Source organism: Protobothrops mucrosquamatus, unplaced genomic scaffold (assembly GCF_001527695.2).
Source record: "Protobothrops mucrosquamatus isolate PMUCROS unplaced genomic scaffold, P.Mucros_1.0 scaffold2331, whole genome shotgun sequence".
Lineage (NCBI taxonomy): Eukaryota > Metazoa > Chordata > Lepidosauria > Squamata > Viperidae > Protobothrops > Protobothrops mucrosquamatus.
Window position 1 is genome coordinate 20877 of NW_015388414.1, and position 23653 is coordinate 44529.

The 23653-nt window shown below is 47.6% G+C and overlaps 1 protein-coding gene across 1 annotated transcript; it reads left to right on the plus strand.

Annotated features, from left to right (window-relative positions):
* The first annotated feature begins 874 nt into the window (after positions 1-874).
* On the plus strand, positions 875-19906 carry MFN2 (mitofusin 2). Its single transcript, XM_015824742.1, has 19 exons — positions 875-910; positions 1846-1926; positions 2778-2956; positions 3708-3843; positions 4148-4310; positions 5034-5158; positions 6106-6214; positions 7349-7456; positions 7550-7703; positions 8043-8110; positions 9041-9162; positions 9712-9838; positions 10172-10276; positions 12255-12357; positions 12936-13156; positions 14148-14303; positions 15910-16106; positions 18478-18612; positions 19796-19906. Exons 3-19 carry the CDS (start codon positions 2782-2784, stop codon positions 19863-19865), a joined length of 2274 nt encoding a protein of 757 aa, XP_015680228.1. The 5' UTR covers positions 875-910; positions 1846-1926; positions 2778-2781; the 3' UTR covers positions 19866-19906.
* Positions 19907-23653: the final 3747 nt, after the last annotated feature.

The window sequence follows — 23653 nt, forward strand, 5'->3', positions numbered from 1 at the left end:
GTGGTAGAAGGCCATTAAGCGATGACAGATAACAAATATTTCTGAAATTGTCCCTTCAAAGGTCATCCTGCCCCCTCTCCCCCACGATAAAATGGGCTCTTGCTGAGAAGCAAAAGCTGGACTACAGATGCTGTCCTTCGTGTGTCTCTGTGGTGTTTTGTGAAATTGCAATAGGGAAATAATTTTTAAAAATACAACGGGGAGAGAAATGATATTTACTGTTCTGAGTTTGGAGGGTTTGGGAATTGGCAGAGGCATAAGGGGGGGGCTGCTATGTCCTGCTTCGACCAGCCCCATTAAAGCTACAGCTTTACTCAAGTGTAAGCCTTGCTGAGTTCAATAGAATTTCCTTCTGAGTAGACTTACGTAGGACTGTGCCAGCTTGGGCTTTGGGGGAGATGCCATGAAATAGTCTGTGCAGAGGAAAAGCAAATACTTAGGGTTTTGTTTTTTTAAAAAAAATACAGTAGCTGTCTTTAAAATGTTCACTTTAATCAAAATTAAGAGGCAGACACCTTCCACAACAGTTGGACTCCTCTCCCCATTATCCCCAGCGAACTGAAGGGAAGGCACTGGAGCCCTAAATGGAGGGGGATGTTTGAGTTGTTAAAAATTGAACTCGGTACTCCAGAGCATGGGCAGAGTGGATTTCCATCCCCTGCAAAAAAAAACAACCAAGGAGAGGGAAGGGCGCGGCCTTTCAAGCAACCTCTGGCCCCGTTCCCGATTCTTTTCCTTCATCCCCAAATTAAAAAAAGGGGGGAAAAGAATATAAACAGCTGCCAGACTTCAATTCCCAGGAGGCAGCGGGGCGTGGCCGTCGCGCCTGGCGTGACGTCACCTCCCGTCGCGCCCTTTGACGTTTCCCGGGGCGCTTCAGGCGAGCGGCTGAGGCAGAAGGCAGGTGAAGGTGAGGCGCGGGGGGCTGCGACGCGTGTCGGCGGGTATAGACGTTACACGCGGGTTCTCGGGGGGGTTAATTCAGCCCTCCGCCGGCAATAGAGAGGTGGTCGCGGAGAAGGTGGGCCTCGTTTAACTGCTCGCCCCCTTTTGCCTCTTCCCGGCCCGAGGGAGCCGAGCGGGGCCCCTCACGTGTACAAGAAGGAGAAGTGTCTGAGGCGGTGCACGTGTGAACGCAGGTGGCAGCTCGGAGGCAAGTTGCAGGCCGACACCCCGGCCCAAAATGGGGTTTTGCTTTGGGGGGGCTGTTTTGTGGCACGGAGGGGGCTGTGCATGATGGACCTCCATATGCTCCCCCGGGCAGTGCATGATGGAGCTCTAGTACTCTCCTGGGCAGTGCATGATGGCCCTCCACACTTCTGGGCAGTGCATGATGGACTTCCACACACTTCCCTGGGCAGTGCATGATGGACCTCCATATGCTCCCCTGGGCAGTGCATGATGTTCTAGCACTCTCTTGGGCAGTGCGTGATGGAGTTCTAGCACTCCTGGGCAGTGCATGATGGACCTCCACACACTGCCCAGGCAGTGTATGATGAACTTCCACACATCCCCTGGCAGTGCTTGATGGACCCTCACCCCCAGGCAGTGCATGATGGAGTATTTCAGGATTGGCAGGGAAGCGTCTCCAAAACAGCCATTCAGGTTGATTCAATGGTGGAAAATCTTGTCAGAGGTGAAAATGTCTCTTGGTTGACAACCTGCCTGGAGAACCTCTGTTTATAGGTGAATTATAAAATATACATTCTATAAGGAAGAAACCTAAATGTGTTTTAATTTATATAATGGTGATTTATGGCCATTTGCTTGCTCATGGTCAATTTCAAGCCATTTTAGACTTCACCACCTCCATTTTCTAATTTTGTCTATTTTCCTTTCTCTTAGACCAGCACTTGCCCTGTCCAGCTCAGGAAAGAAGATGGTAACCATGCTTAGCTTATGAAAACGCCTGCTTGCATCTTAATAGTAAGTGCACTTGGGGGCAATTTAGAGTTGGGACTGATTTGACTCTGCTTTGGGTGCTGCTAACTCTGACTCCGATCCTCAACAGGGTAATTTTGGAAAGAAAGGCCTAGAGCAAGGGTCTTCAAACTTGGCCCTTTTATGACTTGTGGACTTCAACCCCCAGAATGCTGGCTGAGGAATTCTGGGAGTTGAAGTCCACAAGTCATAAAAGGGCCAAGTTTGAAGACCCCTGGCCTAGAGGTTTCAGAGCAATTAAAAATAAATGTGAGTTTCCTTCTAGCATTCTCCCAGAAATCCAGCCTTTTTGCTCCTTCGATTTGGGAAATCTTTGAGTTCATAACATAGAACTTTCCCACGATCCCTTTAATAGATTTAGGAAATTTGTCATTTGCCTGGGGTTCAAGCGTGTTGTGGAAAATACAGTGATTTCTTTAGCATGCTACGGGAACTAGACTTTCACAATAAGGGGTAATATGGTTGCTTGTTTACCTGTGATGAATTATAAACTAAGCTAAGAGGGAGTCAAGCTCTTCTCCAAAGCCCCTGAAGGCCGGACAAGAAGCCACGGATGGAAACTAACCAAGGAGAGAAGCAACCTAGAACTAAGGAGAAACTTCCTGACAGTCAGAACAATTAACCAGTGGAACAACCTGCTTCCAGAAGCGGTGAATGCTCCAACACTGGAAGTTTTTAAGAAGAGACTGGGCAGCCATTTGTCTGAATTGGTATAGGGTTTCCTGCCTGAGCAGGGGGTTGGACTAGAAGACCTCCAAGGTCCCTTCCAACTCTGTTATTCTGTTAACCCCTTTTCTTCTTTCCTGTGCCTAATCGATATATTTTTCTCCTCCTAGCACAATGTCCCTGCTCTTCATTCGCTCTAAGTCCATCATCGCGAGCAAAAAGGACAAGAGACATATGGCGGAAGTCAGTGCCTCCCCCCTGAAGCATTTTGTCACTGCCAAGAAAAAAATAAATGGCATCTTTGAACAGTTGGCAGCTTACATCCAGGAGAGCTCCGTGTTTCTGGAAGGTGAGTTGGCCTAATGTGCCACAGAGCTTGCTGACTTGTGCACAGCCGTGAGTGAATGCCCGCAGCTCAAGAAGACCAGAAGCATGAGTGTCTCTTGAAAAGAAACATTTTGCTAGCTGAGGTTTTGAATCCAGGGCCTTCTGCATTTCCAATTTCTTTGTTTCTGACTTTTTGTTCACTTCTTTTGCGTTGGGTTTTTCTCCAACTATCCTTGTTGTCTTCATGGCGCTTGTTGGCGCTTTCATTCTGCTGTTTTTAAACTTGGGTGCCATTTCTGGGGTTTATTTTCTTATTTATAATACTGTCTGCTATATAAGGATTTAAATACAAGGGGTTTACAATCTTAAATTGGGCCGTGAGGGAACAAACAACAGAAGGAAGGAAAGAGTTGAATCTGTTATCCATATTTCTCAAGTTCTACCCTTTCTTTCCTAAATTTAGTCTCAGTCTCCTGCCTCCAGTCTGGCCATCCTCCATACTGGTGTGCTGAGCCAGCTAGATTTCGGTCAAGGTTTTCTGCAGGGTGTGAATGTGGTCGCTTTAAGCAACCAAGGCCATGCAGAGGGACGCTGGGACTCGTAGTTCTGAAGCAGGCAGAGTGTTCTCCCATTCTTGTTTTAGCTTGGCATCTTTTTTTTTTTGCTGGGAAAATGTCTTTTTCTGTACTGCTGTTTAAGAACCGTCTGGAAGTGGAGTTTGCAGCAGCCTTCAAACCACTCACCTCCCAGACGATATATTGCTTATTTTCCAGAAACGCACAAGAACGGTGAGCTTGACCCGGTCACCACAGAAGAGCAGGTGTCCGAGGTCAAGGGCTACCTGTCCAAGGTCAGCGGGATCAGCGAGGTGCTGGCCAGGCGACACATGAAAGTGGCTTTCTTTGGGCGGTGAGTCAGTTGTTGTTATTTGGGAAGCTTGAGGCTCTCCGAGGGGGCTGGACTACATCCCCCATGATTCTGAGTCCAGCCTGCAAAGCTCGGAGGAAGGAGCCCAGCTTAAATTGTCCATGGATTGTTTCAACCGCAACGGTGGGCCTGTTTTGGTCCTCCGGAGTTCAGAACTCAACACAGTCCCGAAGCGACGCTACGAGGCACTTGGGAAGTCCCTGCATCTAGATAATCAACCACCTTGCAGGGCTGTTGTGAGGATAGCATGGGAGGACGTGGCCGTCTGTGTTTTGCCATTTTTTAGGACGAGCAATGGGAAAAGTACGGTGATCAACGCCATGCTGTGGGATAAAGTCCTTCCCTCTGGGATCGGCCACACCACAAATTGCTTCCTGAGAGTGGAGGGGACGGACGGGCAGGACGCCTTCCTCCTCACCGAAGGCTCCGAGGAGAAGAAGAGTGTCAAGGTATCATGTGGGAACGAGCCCAACATTGAGGGTCAGAGAAACTCGGGGAGGAATTATATTCTCTGAACACCAAAGCTGCTGGAGGGTGGTTGGTTGACATAATCGGGGCTCTCCAACCTTGGCAACTTTTAAGACTTGTGAACGTCAACTCCCAGAGGGGAATTCTGGGAATTGAAGTTCACAAGTCTTAAAGTCGCCAAGGTTGGAGAGCCCTCACCTAGATGGTGGTGTGGGTGACTCATTACTTCAAAACCGTTTTTTTTTTCTCCAGCCATCACCTACATCAGGGGTAGGCAACCTTGGCCCCTTCATGACTCGTGGACTTCAACTCCCAGAATTCCTGAGCCAGCCATGCTGAGGGGAAAGGGAGAGGTTTCCATGCTTAGCCATGCCGGCTCAGGAATTCTGGGAGTTGAAGTCCACGAGTCATAAAGCAGCCTAGGCCTAGGCCAGAGGTAGGCAACCTTGGTTCTTTTATGACTCGTGGACTTCAACTCCCAGAATTCCTGAGCCGGCATGGCTGAGCTTGGAAACCTCTCCCTTCCCCCTCAGCGTGGCTGGCTCAGGGATTCTGGGAGTTGAAGTCCACAAGTCATAAAAGAGCCAAGGTTGCCTACCCCTGACCTACATTGTCCAGCGGGTTATTATTAAATTCTTGCATTTTTTAAAAAACATCTTCGTAATTATTTCCTCGGTCTGTCTTCCTTCTTTCTCCTGCCCCAGACGGTCAACCAGCTGGCTCACGCCCTCCACCAGGACGAATTGCTAACTGCCGGGGGTCTGGTCAGCGTCATGTGGCCGAATTCCAAGTGCCCTTTGCTCAAGGATGATCTCGTTTTGATGGACAGGTGAGTGGCTGTTTCCCCCCCCACCCCAAAATGAAAATGTTCCCTCTCTTAACACCCAGCCAGGAAAAAGGCAATTTCTCTTATAGGTTTTCTTAAATTGTAGCTGTTGTGCCTTGATCGTCTGAATAAATGTGAGATGGACTTTCGCCAGGGTCTATAAAAAATAACTAAAATTATTTTAATTAATCCAACATAACTCTTCTGATCCTACCTTTTAGAACTGGAAAGCAAAGTTTAAAACTCATACAGGGTGGGGGGGGGGGACGTTGGAAGAGAGAAGACCAATTCAGTCTGTCAGTCGTGATGCCAGTTCTGTACAGGCAGTCCTCACCTTAATGGCCACAATTGAGCCCAAAATTTCTGTCGCTAAGTGAAACATTTGTGAAATGGATTTTTCCCCATTTTACGACCTTTCTCGCTACAGTCGTTAAGTGAATCACTACAGTTAAGTTAGCAACAACGGTTGTTAAGTGAGCCTGGCTTTTGTCAGGAGGTCGCAAAAGGTGCGCTTCAACCGTCATAAATACGAATCAATTGCCAAGCGTCCGAATTTTGATCACGTAAACCGCAGGGATGCTGTGATAGTTGTGTGAACCACAGTCAGGAGTCCCTTTTTCCAGTGCCGTTGTAACTTCGAACGGTTGCTAAACGGACTGTTGTAAGTTGAGGACTACCTGTATTTTAAAGGCAAAATCAAAATTTAAAACTCCTAGAGCAGGGGTAGGCAACCTTGGCTCTTTTATGACTCGTGGACTTCAACTCCCAGAATTCCTGAGCCAGCATGGCTGGCTCAGGAATTCTGGGAATTGAAGTCCACGAGACATAAAAGAGCCAAGGTTGCCTACCTCTGTCCTAGAGGACCTGCGTGTGTGTGTGTTGGAAGAGAACGCCATTTCAGCGTGTAAATTACGATCTCAGTTCTGTGTTTCTTAATATCTGTTTATTAGCCCTGGAATTGACGTCACCACTGAGCTGGATAGCTGGATTGATAAATTCTGCTTGGATGCGGACGTGTTTGTGTTGGTGGCCAACTCTGAGTCGACCCTGATGCAGACGGTAAGAAGGTGGCTCCCTTTTCATTCCCGGCCTCCCTGACTTTGTTTTTAGCTAAACTTTTGCAAGAATCACACAAGTTCCAGGATGCTGTCAGGTCTAGTATCAAGGCACTTGAACGCACAAAAAGTTTGGCATTGCGTATTGGCGAATTAGAGGAAACCAACTGGATTTGCTCGTTTGTCTGTCTTTCACATCAGTCGTCACATCCGGTGGCAAAGCTGAGTTTGCAACTCCTGTTTTTTAAAAAATTCATTGAAGACACAGTTGCATCTCCACTGACCCCACACTCCCTCTGCTCAAGAACCCTGGGGGGGGGGGCAGAAGGGGCAGAAAGGTTGAGGTTTTGAATAGATGACTCCTTTTTTTTAGCCAGCCGTGTGCGGCAGCAGCCCAAAAAAGCTAACACAATCCTGGGTTGTATAAATAGAGGGAAAGAATCGAGATCCTGCGAAGTGTTAATACCGCTTTATAGAGCCTTAGTGAGGCCACACCTGGAATTCTGCGTCCAGTTTTGTTCACCACATTATTAAAAAAGATGTTGAGACTTTGGGAAAAGGTGCAGAGAAGAGCAACCGAGATGATTAAAGGCCTGGAGACTAAAACATGTAAAAAATGGTTGCAGGATTTGGGTATGGCCAGTCTAGAGAAAACGAGGACTAGGGGTGAACATTATAGATGTCTTCCAGTATTTGAGGGACTGCCACAAAGAGGAGGGGGCTCAGCTTATTTTCCAAAGCACCAGAAGGCAGGACAAGAAACAAAGATTGGAAACTAATCAAGGGGAGAGGCAACCTTGAATTAAGGAGAAACTTTCTAACAGTGAGGACATTTAACTAGTGGAACAGCTTGCCACCAGAAGTTGTGGATGATTCATCCCTGAAGGCTTTTAAGAAAAGACTGTCAGAAATTGTATAGGGATTCCTGCTTAAGCAGGGGGCTGGACTAGAAGATCTCCAAGGCCCCTTCTCGCTCTGTTCTGATTCTGATTTTTCAAGCTAATTTTATCCCAAAGGTGCTTTTTATCCCAAAGCTAATTTTAACCCAAATTTTATCCCAAATATAATTTTACGATCCTCGTGTTTCTAGAATTTTGTAATTCTTCTTCTTCTTGTTGTTTCTTTCCTGCCCATCCAGGAGAAACAGTTCTTCCACAAAGTCAACGCTCGCCTCTCTCGGCCAAACATTTTCATTCTGAATAACCGCTGGGACGCTTCGGCATCCGAACCGGAATACATGGAGGAGGTGAGGCTTCCTCTGGGGTGGCTGAAGGAGAGCAGCCCGAATAGGAAAGATTGGCCTGTCTTATCTACCCCTCACTGCTATCGTCTCCTGCAGGTTCGCCGGCAACACATGGAACGCTGCACCAGCTTCCTGGTGGACGAGCTGGGCGTGGTGGATCGTGCCCAGGCTGGTGACCGCATCTTTTTTGTCTCTGCGAAAGAGGTCCTGAACGCCCGCATCCAGAAGGCTCAGGGTATGCCTGAAGGAGGTGAGAGACCCTCTAAACCAGTGTTCCTCCACCTTGGCGACTTGTAAGATGGGAGGGACTTCAACTCCCAGAATTCCCCAGCCAGCACAGCTGGCTGGGGAATTCTGGGAGTTGAAGTCCACAAGTCTTAAAAAGTTGCTGAGATTGAAAAAACACTGCTCTAAGCCTCTCCCCGTTTCTAAATCTGCAACCCCTTCCCCCTTAAAAATTACACTTGACGTTGCTCCTGGCTATTCAAGTTTGCCTTGGTCCCCATGAGGACTAGGAACTTTTAAAAAACAAACGTGGGCCTGTTTTGCTGTTCAAATCTGATGGCGCTTGTTTTTTTTTTCTTTCTAGGTGGAGCCCTGGCGGAGGGTTTCCAAGTGAGGATGTTTGAATTCCAGAATTTTGAGCGAAGATTTGAGGCAAGTGCATTGTTAGACGTTGATATTTATGATGATGATGATGATGATGTTGGAAGGGACCTTGGAGGTCTTCTAGTCCAGCCCCCTGCTCAGGCAGGTAACCCTATATACCATTTTGGACAGATGGCTGTCCAATCTCTTCTTAAAAACTTCCAGCGTTGGAGCATTCACCGCTTCTGGAGGCAGGATGTTCCACTGGTTAATTGTCCTCACTGTCAGGAAGTTTCTCCTTAGTTCCAGGTTGCTTCTCTCCTTGGTACATTTCCATCCACTCCATCCATTTGTGTGTGAGTTTTTGCTCTTCAGAGCCCAGGGTTCAGAGACCAGCTTAAGACGTTTGGGTGGTAAATTCTAACACATTTTCTTAATTTACCCATTAAATTTAACAACTGTGATGTTGTTAAATGTATATGATACAACTAGGTCTATAATATAATTAGACCCTGTAGTTTACATTTTTTAATATATAAGAGCTGTATATTTTAGCAAGCAAAGGATTTTGTTTTGTAATTAATAACAAAAAAAAAAATCTCGAAACTATCCTGAAGAATCCAATAGCAGGCCGTGTGAACAATATTACCCAGAGCACTTTACAGTGGTTCTTTCATCTCCATACACTTCCTTTCTATAAACCCTTATTTGAACTATGAGAACATTTGATCTGGCTCCAGAGTCAGAAGCAAATGATATCATTAAGCAGAGAATCCTGCATTGTTCAACACTTTGAAGTAGATTCCTAAGGCAACATCCTAAAGATCCTGGTTTGCCTATTTTTACTGTGATTAAGCCGCTAGTCCCCAAGGACACTATTAACGGGGTCTGAGCTGATAAAATGAGCCCAAGGGTGGGGGGGGGTTCACAGCCTGGCTGCTCAGGGGAAAGGATGCTGACTTTTGTCGGGAGAGCTGAGGTGTGTCTTCCTTCCTGCAGGAGTGCATCTCACAGTCTGCGGTCAAGACCAAGTTTGAGCAGCACACGGTCAGAGCCAAGCAGATTGCTGAGGAGGTCCGGCACATCATGGACTCCGTCCACGTGGCCGCACAGGAACAGAGGTGCCTCCTTTGGGATTTCCCAGAGAATTTGTGGAAGTTGAACTCAAAGAGCACAGCAAGGAGGCCTTGGCCGGATTTCAGCTGGTTTAGAAACTGGGTGCTTTTGTTTCTTCTTTCCTTTTTTCTCCCTCCCTTCCTTTGATTCCTTCCTTCCTTTCCTTCCTTCCTCTTTCCCTCCCTCCTTCCTTTTCCCTCCCTCCCTCTCTTCCTTTGATTCCTTCCTTTGATCCCTTCCCCTCCCTTTTTCCCTCCCTTCCTTCGATTCCTTCCTTCCTTCGATTCATTCGTTTGATTCCTTCCTTTGATCCCTTCCTCTTTCCCTCCCTCCCTCCCTTCCTTCATTTGATTCTTTTGTTTGATCCCTTCCCCTCCCTTCCTTCCTCCCTCCCTTTCCTCCCTCCCTCCCTCCTTCCTTTTCCCTCCCTCCCTTCCTCCTTTCCTTCCTCCTTCCCTCCCTCCCTTCCTCCCTTCCTTTCCTCCCTCCCTCCCTCCCTTCCTCCCTTTCCTCCCTCCTTCCCTTTCCCTCCCTCCCTCCCTCGTGTCCTGCAGAGTGTATTGCCTGGAGAAGTGGGACGACCGCCAGGAGCGCCTGGGGTTCATAGAGAAACAGCTGGACTTGCTCTCCCAGAGCTACAAACTGAAAATCAAGGAACTCACGGAAGAGGTGGAGCGCCAGGTGAGGCCCTTTCCCTGCACTCCAAGCCGGCTTTGCGCTGCTGGGTTCCCGGGAGCAAAGACGACCCCAGCAGGAAACGCCCAGCGGGCCTTTTTTTTACCACAAAGAAAAGTAGAAGCTGAGCTGGGATTCAAGAGTATCTTTATCGTCGCTAGTCTCTGCCATACTCAGCACCCCGACTGGGGATTCGCAAGACAAACCTCTGCAGGCTTGGTTTCCTCCATTTTATCAGGGTGTTTGCACTGTGTGTGTGTATGGGGGGGCTGGCTTTCTTGGAAAGTAAAGGAAACGCAGCCCGGTTCCTGCCCACTCAGCGTGCAGCTTTCCCTCCAGGTTTCCAACGCCATGGGAGAGGAGATCAGGAAGCTGTCAGTGCTGGTGGACGAGTTTCAGCTGGATTTCCATCCTTCCCCGGTGGTCCTGAAGGTGTATAAGAACGTAAGCCCCTTCGTGCAGGCTGGGTCATTCCCTGGGAGGCACTGGGGGTCCGGTGTGCCCCCCCCCCGTGGCTGTCTCCCCCTGGAGGCAAAATCCACCTTCAGAAGTTTAACCCTCTGCGGAGAAAGGTCCGTAAGGGAATCTGTTGCTGTGCCCTTTCTCTCTCTCTCTTTTTTTAATAATATTTTATTGGTTTTCCAGTTTTACATTTGAGTATTTGGAAAGCAGCGTGGTGATTGGGTGACTCGATAGTTCAATAACAAAATCTTTAGGTTACATCATCAAATATTTCTTCTCTATTTCCCTTAACATTTGCTGTATCATATTTAAGCTAGTAAATTTCTAATTATCTCAAACTCAGTTAAAACTTCATTATCACATTTTTTGCTTATACATATCCATGTCCTGTTTTTAATATTTACCTAGTTTTTAGTTTTTAATTGCAGTACTCCAATTTGATCTTTAATATCCATAGTATTTGAGTTTCAAGTAACCCGAATTTCCTTTGTCTCACTACATCAGTGAATGCTGGCTGTGGAATTCTGGGAGTTGAAGTCCACATGCCTTAAAATTGTCAAGGTTGAGAAACACTGCACTACATAAAAGTTATAATATCTAAAATACACATATTACTTACTTAAATATATTCTTAATTTATTTCATAAGCATTTTCTATTTCTCATCCTAACACATCACCACTTAATAATGGAGTATCCTTTGTTATCTCAAGTCCATCGTCTGCATTGTCTGTCTCTTAATCCCAAACCCATCAAGCTGGGCAACACAATAACCTTGATGACTTCAAGAGGGATCAGTGAAGGACAATATTGGCTACTCAGGGTTGACATGAGGGGTCCTTGGCACTCTCTGAGCTTGCTTGTTTTCTGGCAGACGTTTCATGACCCACCTAGGGAACATCATCAGTGCTAGAAGGGAGGGGGGTTTGCAGAGGGAGAGGGAAGGAGGAGGAGGAGGAGGGCTGAGGGGTCCTTGGTGCTCTCTGAGCATGGTGGTTTTCTTGCAGACGTTTCATGACCCAACTAGGTAACATCATCAGGGCTAGAAGGGAGAGGGCTGGTGCTCCCTTCCAGCACTGATGATGTTACCCAGTTTGGGTGATGAAACGTCTACAACAAAACAACCCAGCTCAGTGTCTTTAAAGTAATTGCCCCAGCTTGGCCTTCTAGGAAAGAAAGACTCCCAGCTCCATTTGTAGCGAAAGCCAAGTGGTGACAGTAAGGCACCGAAATTTTCCCCCGTGAAATCTTTTCCCTTTCTCCTCCTTCCCCCTGGTTACTTCCCCCTGTCCAATTACTTTAAAGCAGGAGTCTTCAAACTTGGCCCTTTGATGACTTGTGGGCTTCAACTCCCAGAATTCCTCAGTTAGACACGAATTCTGGGAGTTGAAGTCCACGAGTCATGAGAGGGCCAAGTTTGAAGACCCCTGGGCTAACACAATTCAAAAAAAGAAGAAGAAAATGACAGAAATGAAAATTAAAAAACAACAACAGCTGGGAAACCCCTGGATTAGGGCACGAGAGCAGCAGCAGTAGAGAGGTCATCCAGAGATTCCCTTTCAGTGGCCATTTTTTTAAATTATTGTTTTTTTGACCGTCCTTCATTCTCACGGACAGCCAAAGACACCTTCCAGGGACTATTGATCTAGTTCAGGGGTCTTCAAACTTGGCCCTTTTATGACTTGTGGACTTCAACTCCCAGAATTCCTCAGCCAGCGTGTCTGGCTGAGGAATTCTGGAAGTTGAAGTCCACAAGTCATAAAAGGGCCAAGTTTGAAGACCCCTGCTTTAAAAGAAATTGTTTTAGCAACCGTCCCCATCTTGGCGGGTTGGGTGATGTCGCCCTCCATGCCTTGATCCTCCCTTCTCAGCTCCCCCTCCCAGTCCTCAGAGAGCGCCAGGGACTTCAAGAGAAGTGACTCTTCCAATTCCCAGGATTCCCTCGTTTTTTTCTTTCCCAGGAGCTGCATCGACACATCGAGGAAGGCCTGGGCCGCAACATGTCAGATCGCTGCTCCAGTTCCATCGCAGCTTCTTTGCAGATCATGCAGCAAGAAATGATTGGTGAGCATCCCTTGGGAGGGTGGGAAGGGGACACCGGAGGTCCTCTAGTCCAGGGGTGGGGAAACCTTGGCTCTTTTAGGACTTGTGGACTTCAACTCCCAGAATTTCTCAGCCAGGCACACTGGCCAGGAATTCTGGGAGTTGAAGTCCGCAAGTCATAAAGGGGGTCATAGTTCCCCCATGCTGGCTCAGGAATTCTGGGAGTTGAAGTCCACAAGTCATAAAGGGGGTCATAGTTCCCCCATGCTGGCTCAGGAATTCTGGGAGTTGAAGTCCGCAAGTCATAAAGGGGGTCATAGTTCCCCCATGCTGGCTCAGGAATTCTGGGAGTTGAAGTCCACAAGTCATAAAGGGGGCCATAGTTCCCCCATGCTGGCTCAGGAATTCTGGGAGTTGAAGTCCACAAGTCGTAAAAGAGCCAAGGTTCCCCATCCCTCCTCTAGTCCCACCCCCAGCCTGCCCATGACGTAGTTCTGTTTCCTCCTGAGTTGTGCTGAGATGTGGGCCGTGGATCTCTCTCACACACACACACACACACACACACCGTGTTCTCTCTCCCTCCCTGCTGTGTCTTTCAGATGGCCTGAAGCCGCTCCTCCCCATCTCCCTGAGGGGGCAGATCGAGCTGCTGGTGCCCAGGCAGTGCTTCGCCCTCAGCTACGACCTGAACTGCGACAAGCTCTGCGCCGACTTCCAGGAAGACGTCCAGTTCCATTTCTCCCTCGGCTGGACCATGCTGGTGAACCGGTTTCTGGGGCCCAAAAACACCCGCCGGGCTTTGATGGGCTACAGCGACCAGGTAAGACTCGGGTGTGATGACGTGAGGTCCTGCTTGAGGTGGGGGGGGGAAAACGATATTATGATTTTGGGTTTTACCAATTAGACTGATCTGCCGATACAGAAATGGCTAGGGCAGGCCTCTTCAAACTTGGCCCTTTGATGACTCGTGGACTTCAACTCCCAGAATTCCTCAGCCAGCGTTGCTGGCTGAGGAATTCTGGGAATTGAAGTCCACGAGTCATCAAAGGGCCAAGTTTGAAGAGCCCTGCAATAGATCAAGTTCCAACTGCTAGCTGGGGTCATAAGAACTAGATTTAAAGAGTCTGAGATTTTGAATAGTGTTATTGTTCTGAATATTTGACATAGTTTTCTTCAGACTGTAGAACAGGGCTCTTCAAACCTGGCCCTTTGATGACTCGTGGACTTCAACTCCCAGAATTCCTCAGCCAGCATGCACGCTGGCTGAGGAATTCTGGGAGTTGAAGTCCACGAGTCATCAAAGGGCCAGGTTTGAAGAGCCCTGGGCTAGTGCATGCTACTATAGAAATGTAAAAAGTTGAGATTTGATTTTCATGTCTGATTTTACTACAACAGGGAGAGTCGAAAGTCAGTGCCTTTTGTTACTTCCCCTCCCTTTCTTCACCCCTTTTTTGTTTGCCCTTTCTCGGCTGTTGCCCCTTACTATTTGTAACTATTTATGTTACAAAGGAATAAAACTAGTGAACAAACAAACAAACAAGATAATGCAAGGTAAATTCCCCCCTGCGCGTGGAGACTCGGCTTCTCCTGAGGCCTGTCCGGGGGAGACCAAGCTGTGTCATTTTTGTTATCCTTCCAAACTGACCTTTGCTGGCGTGGAGTTTTTCCTCTCCTGTGTTCCTTAATGGTCCTTTCCCCCTGGCCTCACTCGCTTCATCTGCAGAACGGGCACCGGAGGCTGGAATTCCCCCAGAGGCGGCAGCCTGTCTTAGCTTTCCAATTGTCCCTCTCTTTCCAATTTTGCCCACCAGGTCCAGCGTCCGTTGCCCCTGACCCCAGCGAACCCAAGCTTGCCCCCCATGCCACAGGGTTCCTTGACTCAGGAGGAGCTGATGGTCTCCATGGTGACCGGCTTGGCCTCCCTCACCTCCAGGACTTCGATGGGCATCCTGGTGATCGGTGGAGTGGTAGGTTTTGGGGGGAGCGCTCAGGAAAAAGAAGTGGGGTGATGGAGGCCAGCTTCCTGATTTCTCTCCAGCCCTTCCAGGCAGACGTGGAAGCATATCTCAGCCATTCCAGAGTCAGCGGACCCTGCTAGCTCAGAGCAATGGGTGCTGAAGTCCATGTCTGGAAGCTCCCTCTAGTTCTGTGTTTGTTCGTCTTTCCTGCTTTCCCCGAGACCCTCTCCTTTGCTCTCTTTTATTTTTGTTTATCAAATTTATCGGCCACCCATCTTATCACAGGGTAAACGCTGGGCGGAGTAATCAGCGTAATTTTAGGGTCTGTATTTGGGACGCCATTATCCTACAGCTTTTGGGTATTAGGGACACGCCTTAGCCTGTCGGATGCTGCAAAACTGGCTTAAAAAATGGCTTCTTTAAAAAAATCAAGGAGAGAAGCCACCTAGAACTAAGGAGAAACGTCCTGGCAGTGAGAACAATTAATCAGGGGAACGACTTGCCTCCAGAAGTTACGGGTGCTCCATCAACTGGAGCGTCTTAAGAAGAGACTGGACAGACTAGAACCGTGGTGGCGAACCAATGGCACGGGTGCCAGAGGCGGCACTCAGAGCCCTCTCTGTGGGCGCACGCGCCATCGCCCCAGTCCTAGGCCTTCAGCTGGGTTTTATAAAACCTTTTCGCTTTAGGCCTCCTCTGCCATGTGCAAAAAAAAGGTTCAATCAATCAGTCAATTTCAACTTGCGGGGAAAAAAAAGATCTTGCAAAGTTGGAATTGATTGATTGAACTTTTTAGTCCCACCCAGTCTGGTGTTACCTCTGTAGCCACGCCCACCCAATGGGCCACGCCCACCCAATGAGCCACACCCATCCGGCACCCGACGATGCATAAATGGGTTTTGGGTTGCAGTTTGGGCACTCAGTCTCTAAAAGGTTCGCCATCACTGCCTTAGCCTGTCAGATGCTGCAAAACTGTCATTTTTTTGAAAAAAACCCCGGCTTTTTAAAAAAAAATCAAGGAGAGAAGCCACCTAGAACTAAGGAGAAACGTCCTGGCAGTGAGAACAATTAATCAGGGGAACGACTTGCCTCCAGAAGTTACGGGTGCTCCATCAACTGGAGCGTCTTAAGAAGAGACTGGACAGACTAGAAGAGCTCCAAGGTCCCTCCCAACCTTATTATTCTCGTCTATTCTGTCAACCGTCCCTCCCGGTTCATTCAGCAAATAAAGAAGACCCCTTGGGGCATTTTCACTTTCCAAGAGTGCAGGCACGGATGGGGAAGTAGCAAAGCCAATTCTAAGGGGTTCACGTGCAAATAGCACAATTCAAGGCCCCCTTTTCTCCTGGCCCTCCCTCAATCATTGTATTTCCTTCCAATCCATGGTGTTCATTTTCTTTGGGCAAGGGGCTCTTTTTTGTTTAGTAGACTTTCCCAGAGTGAAACGCTGGCTCTTGCGTTCCTTTGACCCCCCCCCAATACCTCCTTTCCATTCCAATCCATTTCCTTCCCCCCCCCCCCCATTTGCTTCTTGTCTTGGCCATGAGCCCAACTCCAGCCACGACATATTCTGTTCAAAACTGCCCCCATTTCCTGTCTGCATCCCCCTGGCCAGGTCTGGAAGGCGGTGGGCTGGAGGCTGATCGCCCTCTCCTTGGGCCTCTACGGACTCCTGTACGTCTACGAGCGCCTCACCTGGACCACCAGGGCGAAAGAGCGGGCCTTCAAGCGCCAGTTCGTGGACTACGCCGGAGAGAAGCTTCAGCTCATTGTCAGCTACACCGGCTCCAACTGCAGCCACCAAGTGCAGCAGTGAGTTAAGCCTCGCGACGCCCTCCCTGCGCTGTGCCCAGTGCAGCCCGAGTGCCAGGCTGCAGAATGCAGGCAGTCCCCAACTTAACAACCATTCCAAGTTGCAACACCCCTGGGGGGGGGAGTGACTTACAGATGTTTGTCACTTACGACGGTTGCAGCATCAAAATTCAGACACTTAGCAACGGGATGCTGTGTATCCTGAAGAATTCTCCTCCTCGGTCCCAGTAGAGCAGGGGTCCCCAACCCCCGGTCCGTGGGCCAGTGCCAGGCCGCAGCATGCTAGCAACCGGTCCACACAAACGAACAAAAACCCACCCGCAAGATGCAGGCAGCACACAAAACCACGCACCTTCCAGTCTGTGGAAAAACCTCTCTCCAAGGTTGAGGACCTCTGCAGTAGAGAGATTTAAACCCTTAGTTTAGTGAACATGTGGCTGCTCCAGGGGTTCAGGTGGTCCTCAACTTATCAATGGTTCATTTAGCGACTGTTTGAAGTTGTAACAGCACTGAGGAAAATGACTTTGTGACCAATTTTCACACTTAACGGCTGATTCTGCATTCCCCGTGGTCACATGATCAAAATTCGGGCGCTGGGGCCACTGGTTCCTATTCACGATGGTCGCAGTGTCCCCTTTGGTGACCTGACAGAATCAGCGGTGTCACTATTCAGACAAACGTTATCTAATATTTGTCTGAAATGGTATTGGGGGTTTCTTGGCTGAGCAAGGGGGTTGGTCTAGAAGACCTCCAAGGTCCCTTCCAACTCTGTTACTGCAGAGATTCACTTAACTAGGGCAGGAAATGTCGTGACATGGGGTAAAGTTCCACTTAATTACTGTCTCACTTGAGCTTAATTGTGGTTGTAAGGCAAGGACTCTCTATCTACACAACCTTTTTGGCCTTCTCTGAGTAGAAAGAGCATCAGAAGCCATTTCGGGAAAAGACTCTTTTACAATTGGTAGCGTACACTGGCCCGAGGATAGAAGAATTAAAATTTAGCTTGCTTTACACCTCATTCACTAAACCAGTGGTCTTCAAACTTAGCCCTTTTATGACTTGTGGATTTCAACTCCCAGAATTCCTCAGCCAGCGATGCTGGCTGAGGAATTCTGGGAGTTGAAATCCACAAGTCATAAAAGGGCTAAGTTTGAAGACCCCCTGCGCTAGGCCTTTCTTTCCAAAATTATCCAGTTGAGGATCGGAGTCAGACCCAAAGCAGAGTCAAATCAGTCCCAACTCTGAAATGCCCCCAAGGGCACTTACTATTAAGATGCAAGCAGGCGTTTTCATAAGCTAAGCATGGTTACCATCTTCTTTCCTGAGTCGGACAGGGCAAAGTGGTGGTCTAACAGAAAGGAAAATAGACAAAATTAGAAAATGGAGGTGGTGAAGTCTGAAATGGCTTGAAATTGACCATGACCAAGGGCCAGGTTTGAAGATCCCTGCGCTAAAACACCCTTTCTAGGAGTAGATTTTACACCGCTGCGCTTAATGGGGATTTTAACCCTTCTGCATAATTGCCAAGGGCATTTGGGAAAAGCATGTCCTTTCGTTTGCTTAATTTCTACAGTATCTAGACCAGGGGTAGGCAACCGAGGCTCTTTTATGACTCGTGGACTTCAACTCCCAGAATTCCTGAGCTGAGGGGAAAGGGAGAGGTTTCCAAGCTGAACCATGCTGGCTCAGGAATTCTGGGAGTTGAAGTTCACACGTCATAAAGGAGCCAAGGTTGCCTACCCCCCGGCTCTTTTATGACTCGTGGACTTCAACTCCCAGAATTCCTGAGCCAGCATGGGGGAACTATGGCCCCTTCATGACTCGTGGACTTCAACTCCCAGAATCCCTGAGCCAGCCACGCTGAGGGGAAAGGGAGAGGTTTCCAAGCTGAGCCATGCTGGCTGAGGAATTCTGGGAGTTGAAGTCCACCAGTCATAAAAGAGCCCAGGTTGCCTACCCCTGGGCTAGGCTGTGCAGGGATTTTTGTGAAGCAAAATTGTGGGAATGACTTAGCGCCACAAAAAACACCCCCCAGCCCCCGATAGCAAAGTCAGACACGTTGGGGCAGAACTGAAATGCCTGTCTTTAAAATTAAACCCTTGGGCTCACCCAGCATGCAACCAGTGATCCGATCCCAGCTAATTTGAAATCAGTGGTAGATGACAACTTTAAGATATTTTACCGTTTACTGATATTATTGCAGCCTTTTCAGGATTTTTACATTGTGTGTGAAGTGGGGAGGAAAAACAAAGCTGCCATATTAGATTTGTAAGGGGGGGAGGCTTTTCTCTCGTTGAGGTCAGTGTCTCGTCCCCTTTCATCTTTTTTTGACGATTTTTTTTCTTTTCAATTTAAAAAAATCTTGCCAAAGGGAACTGGCGGGAACTTTTGCTCAGCTCTGCCAGCAGGTGGACGTGACAAGAGAAGATTTGGAGAAAGAAATTGCAGGCCTGAATCAAAAGATTGAGATTTTGGATACTTTACAGAGTAAAGCCAAGTTGCTTAGGTAAGGCACTTCCGTGTTTATGTTTGTCCGCTGCTTGGAATGGGGTGGCGGGTGTTCACTTTACATAAAATGGATGCATCGTCTTGCACTTGCTAAAAAAAACCTGGATTTCAGATTTTTAAACTCTGCCTGTAAATAAGGTCCACTGCTTTCCAACGAATTTTTGATGATCTGGGCAAGAATAGGAAAACATATTCATCTTTTTTGTTGTCACTATTATATTAGGGCAGAGATAGGCAACCTTGGCTCATTTTATGACTGGTGGACTTCAACTCCCAGAATTCCTGAGCCAGCATGGCTCAGCTTGGAAACCTCTCCCTTTCCCCTCAGCATGGCTGGCTCAGGAATTCTGGGAGTTGAAGTCCACGAGTCATAAAAGAGCCAAGGTTGCCTACCTCTGCCCAAATGCCTGAATTTTGATCATGTGACCGTGAGGAAAAAATATTTAAATATTTAAACCAGGGGTCTTCAAACTGGGCCCTTTTATGACTCGTGGACTTCAATTCCCAGAATTCCTGAGCCAGCCACACTGAGGGGAAAGGGAAAGGTTTCCAAGCTGAGCCATGCTGGCTCAGGAATTCTGGGAGTTGAAGTCCACCAGTCATAAAAGAGCCAGGGTTGCCTACCCCTGGGTTAGAGCGTTCTCATTCATTCATAAATTTATTCCTGCATTACATTTTGTTATATGTATTAAAAAAAATAGCAGACATTCTTTGTGAGGGAACGTCAAGTCTTTTTCTCTGCATCATCTTTCAGCCGCTTCCTTTTGCAAACCTAGTTTGAGATTATTTTTTCACGCCAAAGAATCCCATTAAAATTATTTTTTTCAAACCAAAGAATCCCATTAAAAACATCCATAAATCAAGAAGGACAATGGTCCTAAAATAAGCCATTCCTTCATACATATTTCCAAGCCTAATCAAATGGACAGATAATTATGTTCATAGTTATGAATGTGCCTGTTTTGGTAAGTTTTTTTTTTTAACTTTCTACAGTGATCAAAATACAAATGCCTTATATTTGAAAAAGGCTATTGGCATTTTCACTTTTAGTAATGACTTAGTTTGGAATGTTCAGGTTTTGAGGCTCATTTGAAGCAAAACTGGCTTTTATGGATTGAACCTAGCAGGCTATAACTTATTTCTTTCTCGTTTGTTTTAATATGGGTTCTCTGCCTTTACAGGAATAAAGCTGGATGGCTGGACAGTGAGCTGAACATGTTCACACATCAATATTTGCAGCAGAGCAGATAAGCAACTGAAATGGGAGTCCAGGAAGAGGCTGTCTGTCCCTCCCTCCCTCCCCCAGTTACGCTACTGGGAAAACAATTCCAGATGATGGGAACTTTGGGGGGAGAAAGTGGAGAGTCTCGTTCCTCTTTGTGCCCGTCCCTTCCGTGCACAGAGTTATTTTGCAATCCCTTTTTCTTTCTCCTCACGTGGGCGCTTTTCCTTGTAGCCAGCCCTTGCTATCTTAGCAATTTTTTTGGCTTAGTAGGAAGAACATTGACATCCCCAACGGTGGGCTGGCATGTCCAGTCCTGGATCTAATCCCCCTTACTCGTTTTATTTTAGCCATCAATGAAGTTAATTTGCTTTTTTTTTTAGTGGTTATGGAATGAAATTAACCCCCGATGCCTGCTTGCCACAAATGAATGACCTTGTTCCTCCCAAAGGGAATCTTAATCATAATTTATAGGACTGGGTGCAACCCAGATAAATTCAGATGTGGGCTGAGCTTGGCTTCTGAAACAAATCTTTGGTTGAGTTTCTTCAACCTTGTAATCCCATCCCGTCCTTTACATGCTTGTGACATAGCAAGTCGGTTAAACTTTTGGTCTTTCTGTCCTGATCCTCAGATTTCTATGATCTTTTGATCCCCGTGTCATTTCCTGTGGCTTTTGCCCTAAATAAAACAGCCCTTGCAAAGGAGCTAGTCCTTATGAAGTTAACCGAGTTAACCTCAAACAGTAATGAATTTATTAGCAGGTGTGTGCAGGTGGGCTGAGAGTGACGCACGAAGTTGGATGGATGAAATGTAAGACGAGATTCGGAGGGAGAAATTGGACAATTGCATTTTGCGATTCCTTCAAGCGAGGGAGGATAGAATTATCAGCTGTAATGGATTTTGATGACTTGATTGCTTCTGTATTTCTCTTCTTGCTCTTCCTTTGTTTATGATCCTTTCGTGACTTCTGCAATTGTCTCTTACACCTTTTAATTATTATTTTTAGGGGGGGGGAATGAGGACCTTGCTCCCTTTCAATCTAGCCCCATCCCTTTCAAAATTCAGTTTCCAAAATGCGCCTCAATTGGCAGATACATAATTTCCTTCTGGCTCAATTGAGGGCCCTCTCAGGGGACATCGGTTTGGGGAGGGGGGCATGCACAGGGGGTAGGTTGTGCCAGCCCAATCTCTGCAGAGGTCACAATTGGGATTGTCCCATTTTTTTGGGACCGAAAGACCCTCAGTACCATGGTTTTTCTACCTTGGCACTTTGAAGATGCGTGGACTTCAACTCCCAGAATCCCTGAGTCAACCGGCTAGAGAATTCTGGGAGTTGAAGTCCACACATCTTCAAGCCGTGGCATCTAAATGCCTCCTCCATGTGATTGAGAAATGTCTTCCCATTGGGGTCTGGGGGTCTATTTCTCCTTCCTTTCCTCCTCATTCCGAGCTGGGGGCATTTCATTCTCTTTCCAGCCAGCTCAGCCAAATTTTTGAGAATCTGATCATTTGGGGTTCGGCCACCGATCGGTGGTAGGCATGGACCCCTAAAACGCTGAGGGTTAGTTAACAAGAGTCTCCCCAAAACGCACTTTACCTTTTCTTTTAAATGCTGCTAGTTTTGGTGTTGTTATTTTGATTTCTAGCCAGGTCTTCAAAATCCTCCCGATGGGTGTTTTTCTGTTTTATTTTAGGGCTGTAGGATCTGGGAATAATGATGCTATTGCTGTTTTTGACCTGATCAAATTGTTTCTGGCTGCATCAGTGCTGTTAATAACCACAAAACGGAATTAAAAAGGAACAAACGAACAGAAACTTTTGTCTTGGGTTTTTTTTTCTTGGATAAAAATGCTTTTTTGTGGTCATCTTGTGTTGTGCAAGTATTTCTTTTTGCCTCTTTGAAGGTTTTGTGTCTTGATCTGTGTGTGTTGGGGAGGGAGGGGAAAAGAGACTTCCTGCGTTTCATTCTGCTCTGGTGAGCTGGCAAGACACCACAGTGCCTCTAGGCATGTACAGACAGTCAGAGCGTTTGATCTTTATTTGCATTTTTCTTTTTGGGGGGAGACTTTAATATTGGGTTTTTTTTATATTTAATCTCAGTAATCCTGTGTGAATCTTGTGAAAATAATGACATTGAAAATGAAGGTCCCTCATTTAAGTGAGTTTTTATTTTTCTTGAATTTCCAGAGTCTGGCATCTGTCTAGGCTTGTAAAACAGCTTGTAAAACGCTTGAGCCGCCCTGCTCCTGAACATGGAGGTTTTATTTTATTCATTCATTAAAAAAAAAAACACACAGTAGTTTTTAAGTTTCTTATTGAGAATGTGAGTTCTCAGTATTTAGCTATTTGTTTTAATTAATTTAAGTTTATTTATTTAATTTGAATCCCACCTTTATTATCTCGCTGGCTGCGGATGATAGGGGTGGCAATCCCTCGCGCCGGGCCACCAAGGTCCGTAATGAAAGTCGGACCAGGCCTTTAATTCAAAACAAAACAAAACGAAACAAAACAAAACTCCTCCCCAAAGGCGAGCCAGGGCGCGGTCCCTTTAAGAGCAAATCCCCCAAGTTCCGGGTGACGCAGGTTGCTGGGTGACGACGGCGGAGCGTGGCCAATCAGGAGGCGTTCGGAAGCTTGGCTTTGCTACATAGTAAGCAACGGACGCGGGAGTGAATGAAGTGCGTAAAACAGCGCTCTTTTGTTGGGGGGGGGCAGTCAAAAGGAGGGGGCTGGGGAGCCAGGGCAGCTTTCCCCAGGCTGGGGCCGATGGGAATTGTAGTGCATTGAAAATTGAAACAAGGGGAGGGGGCGTTTTCCCCTCTATGGGGTGCTGGGGGGCCCAGGGGGGGTCCGGAGGCTGAATTTTTTGGGGGGGGGATTTAGTGGGGGACGCCCCTTGAGCCCTCTTGGGGATGGAGGCTGATCTTGAGTCACTGGCAGAATAAAAACCTGTTAAGAGATCAAATCAAATCAATCAGGACTTTAACCCCCTCCCTCCTCCCCCAAATTCTTGCATGGGACTTGGGAGTCCCTAAGACCTGAGACCCAGACCGTGCCTGACCTTAGTCTGGCCTGTGGGAGGATGAGAAAGGCTACCTCTGGGCACATGCAGAGTTCCTCCTCAACACCCCTCTAGAGCCACCAGGCGGGCTTCCCAGGCCGAAAGCATCCCCTGGGGGTGATGATACTCAGATATTGACTCCCCAGCTCTCAACGCGTCGCCAGCTCAGCTCCAGCCGCGCAGCCGTCCGTGGTCCCCGAGATGGACCTTCAGCAGCTCCGCCACTTGAACCAGGATCTCCTGCGAAGGTTGAAAGCCAATCAAGAAGAATTCAGGAAGCGCCTTCCCTTCGTGCTGGCCTCCACGCCGGGGGACCCCGAGTGCAAGCGGGTGCTCGGTTCCAGGAACGGGGTAGGTTGGATAGTTGTTCAAGGTTGACCCATCTACATCTAAAATTCTTGGGGGCGTCCAGTTTTGATCCAAATGTACATAAGGTTATTTTTAAGCAACTGTCGGGGGTCCCTCTGGAACTCTCCACGGTAGTTTAAAATCCAATTCTGCCTCTGCCAGATGGCTTGGGGACCCAGTAGGGGAGCTTCACGCTGGAGCTGGTTGACTAATTAAGCCTAATCCTGGCCTTACTAGGAACTGCTTCCATCCTGCGACGAGATCTGTAATACCATCAAACATCCACCTCTGCCTATCCCAGGTCCTTGGGAAGGACTCGATAGGTAGACAAAATGCCAACTCCAGTCTGAACATCCGGCTGACTGTGCGATGATCCATAATAATAATAATAATAATGTTGGAAGG

Excerpts from the sequence above, each read along its gene's own strand:
- MFN2 (XM_015824742.1), top strand. The coding sequence starts at position 2,782 with ATGTCCCTGCTCTTCATTCGCTCTAAGTCCATCATCGCGAGCAAAAAG. Across the intron at positions 9,839-10,171 it reads CGGAAGAGGTGGAGCGCCAG|GTTTCCAACGCCATGGGAGA; the intron begins GTGAGGCCCTTT and ends CTTTCCCTCCAG. Across the intron at positions 13,157-14,147 it reads TGATGGGCTACAGCGACCAG|GTCCAGCGTCCGTTGCCCCT; the intron begins GTAAGACTCGGG and ends TTTGCCCACCAG.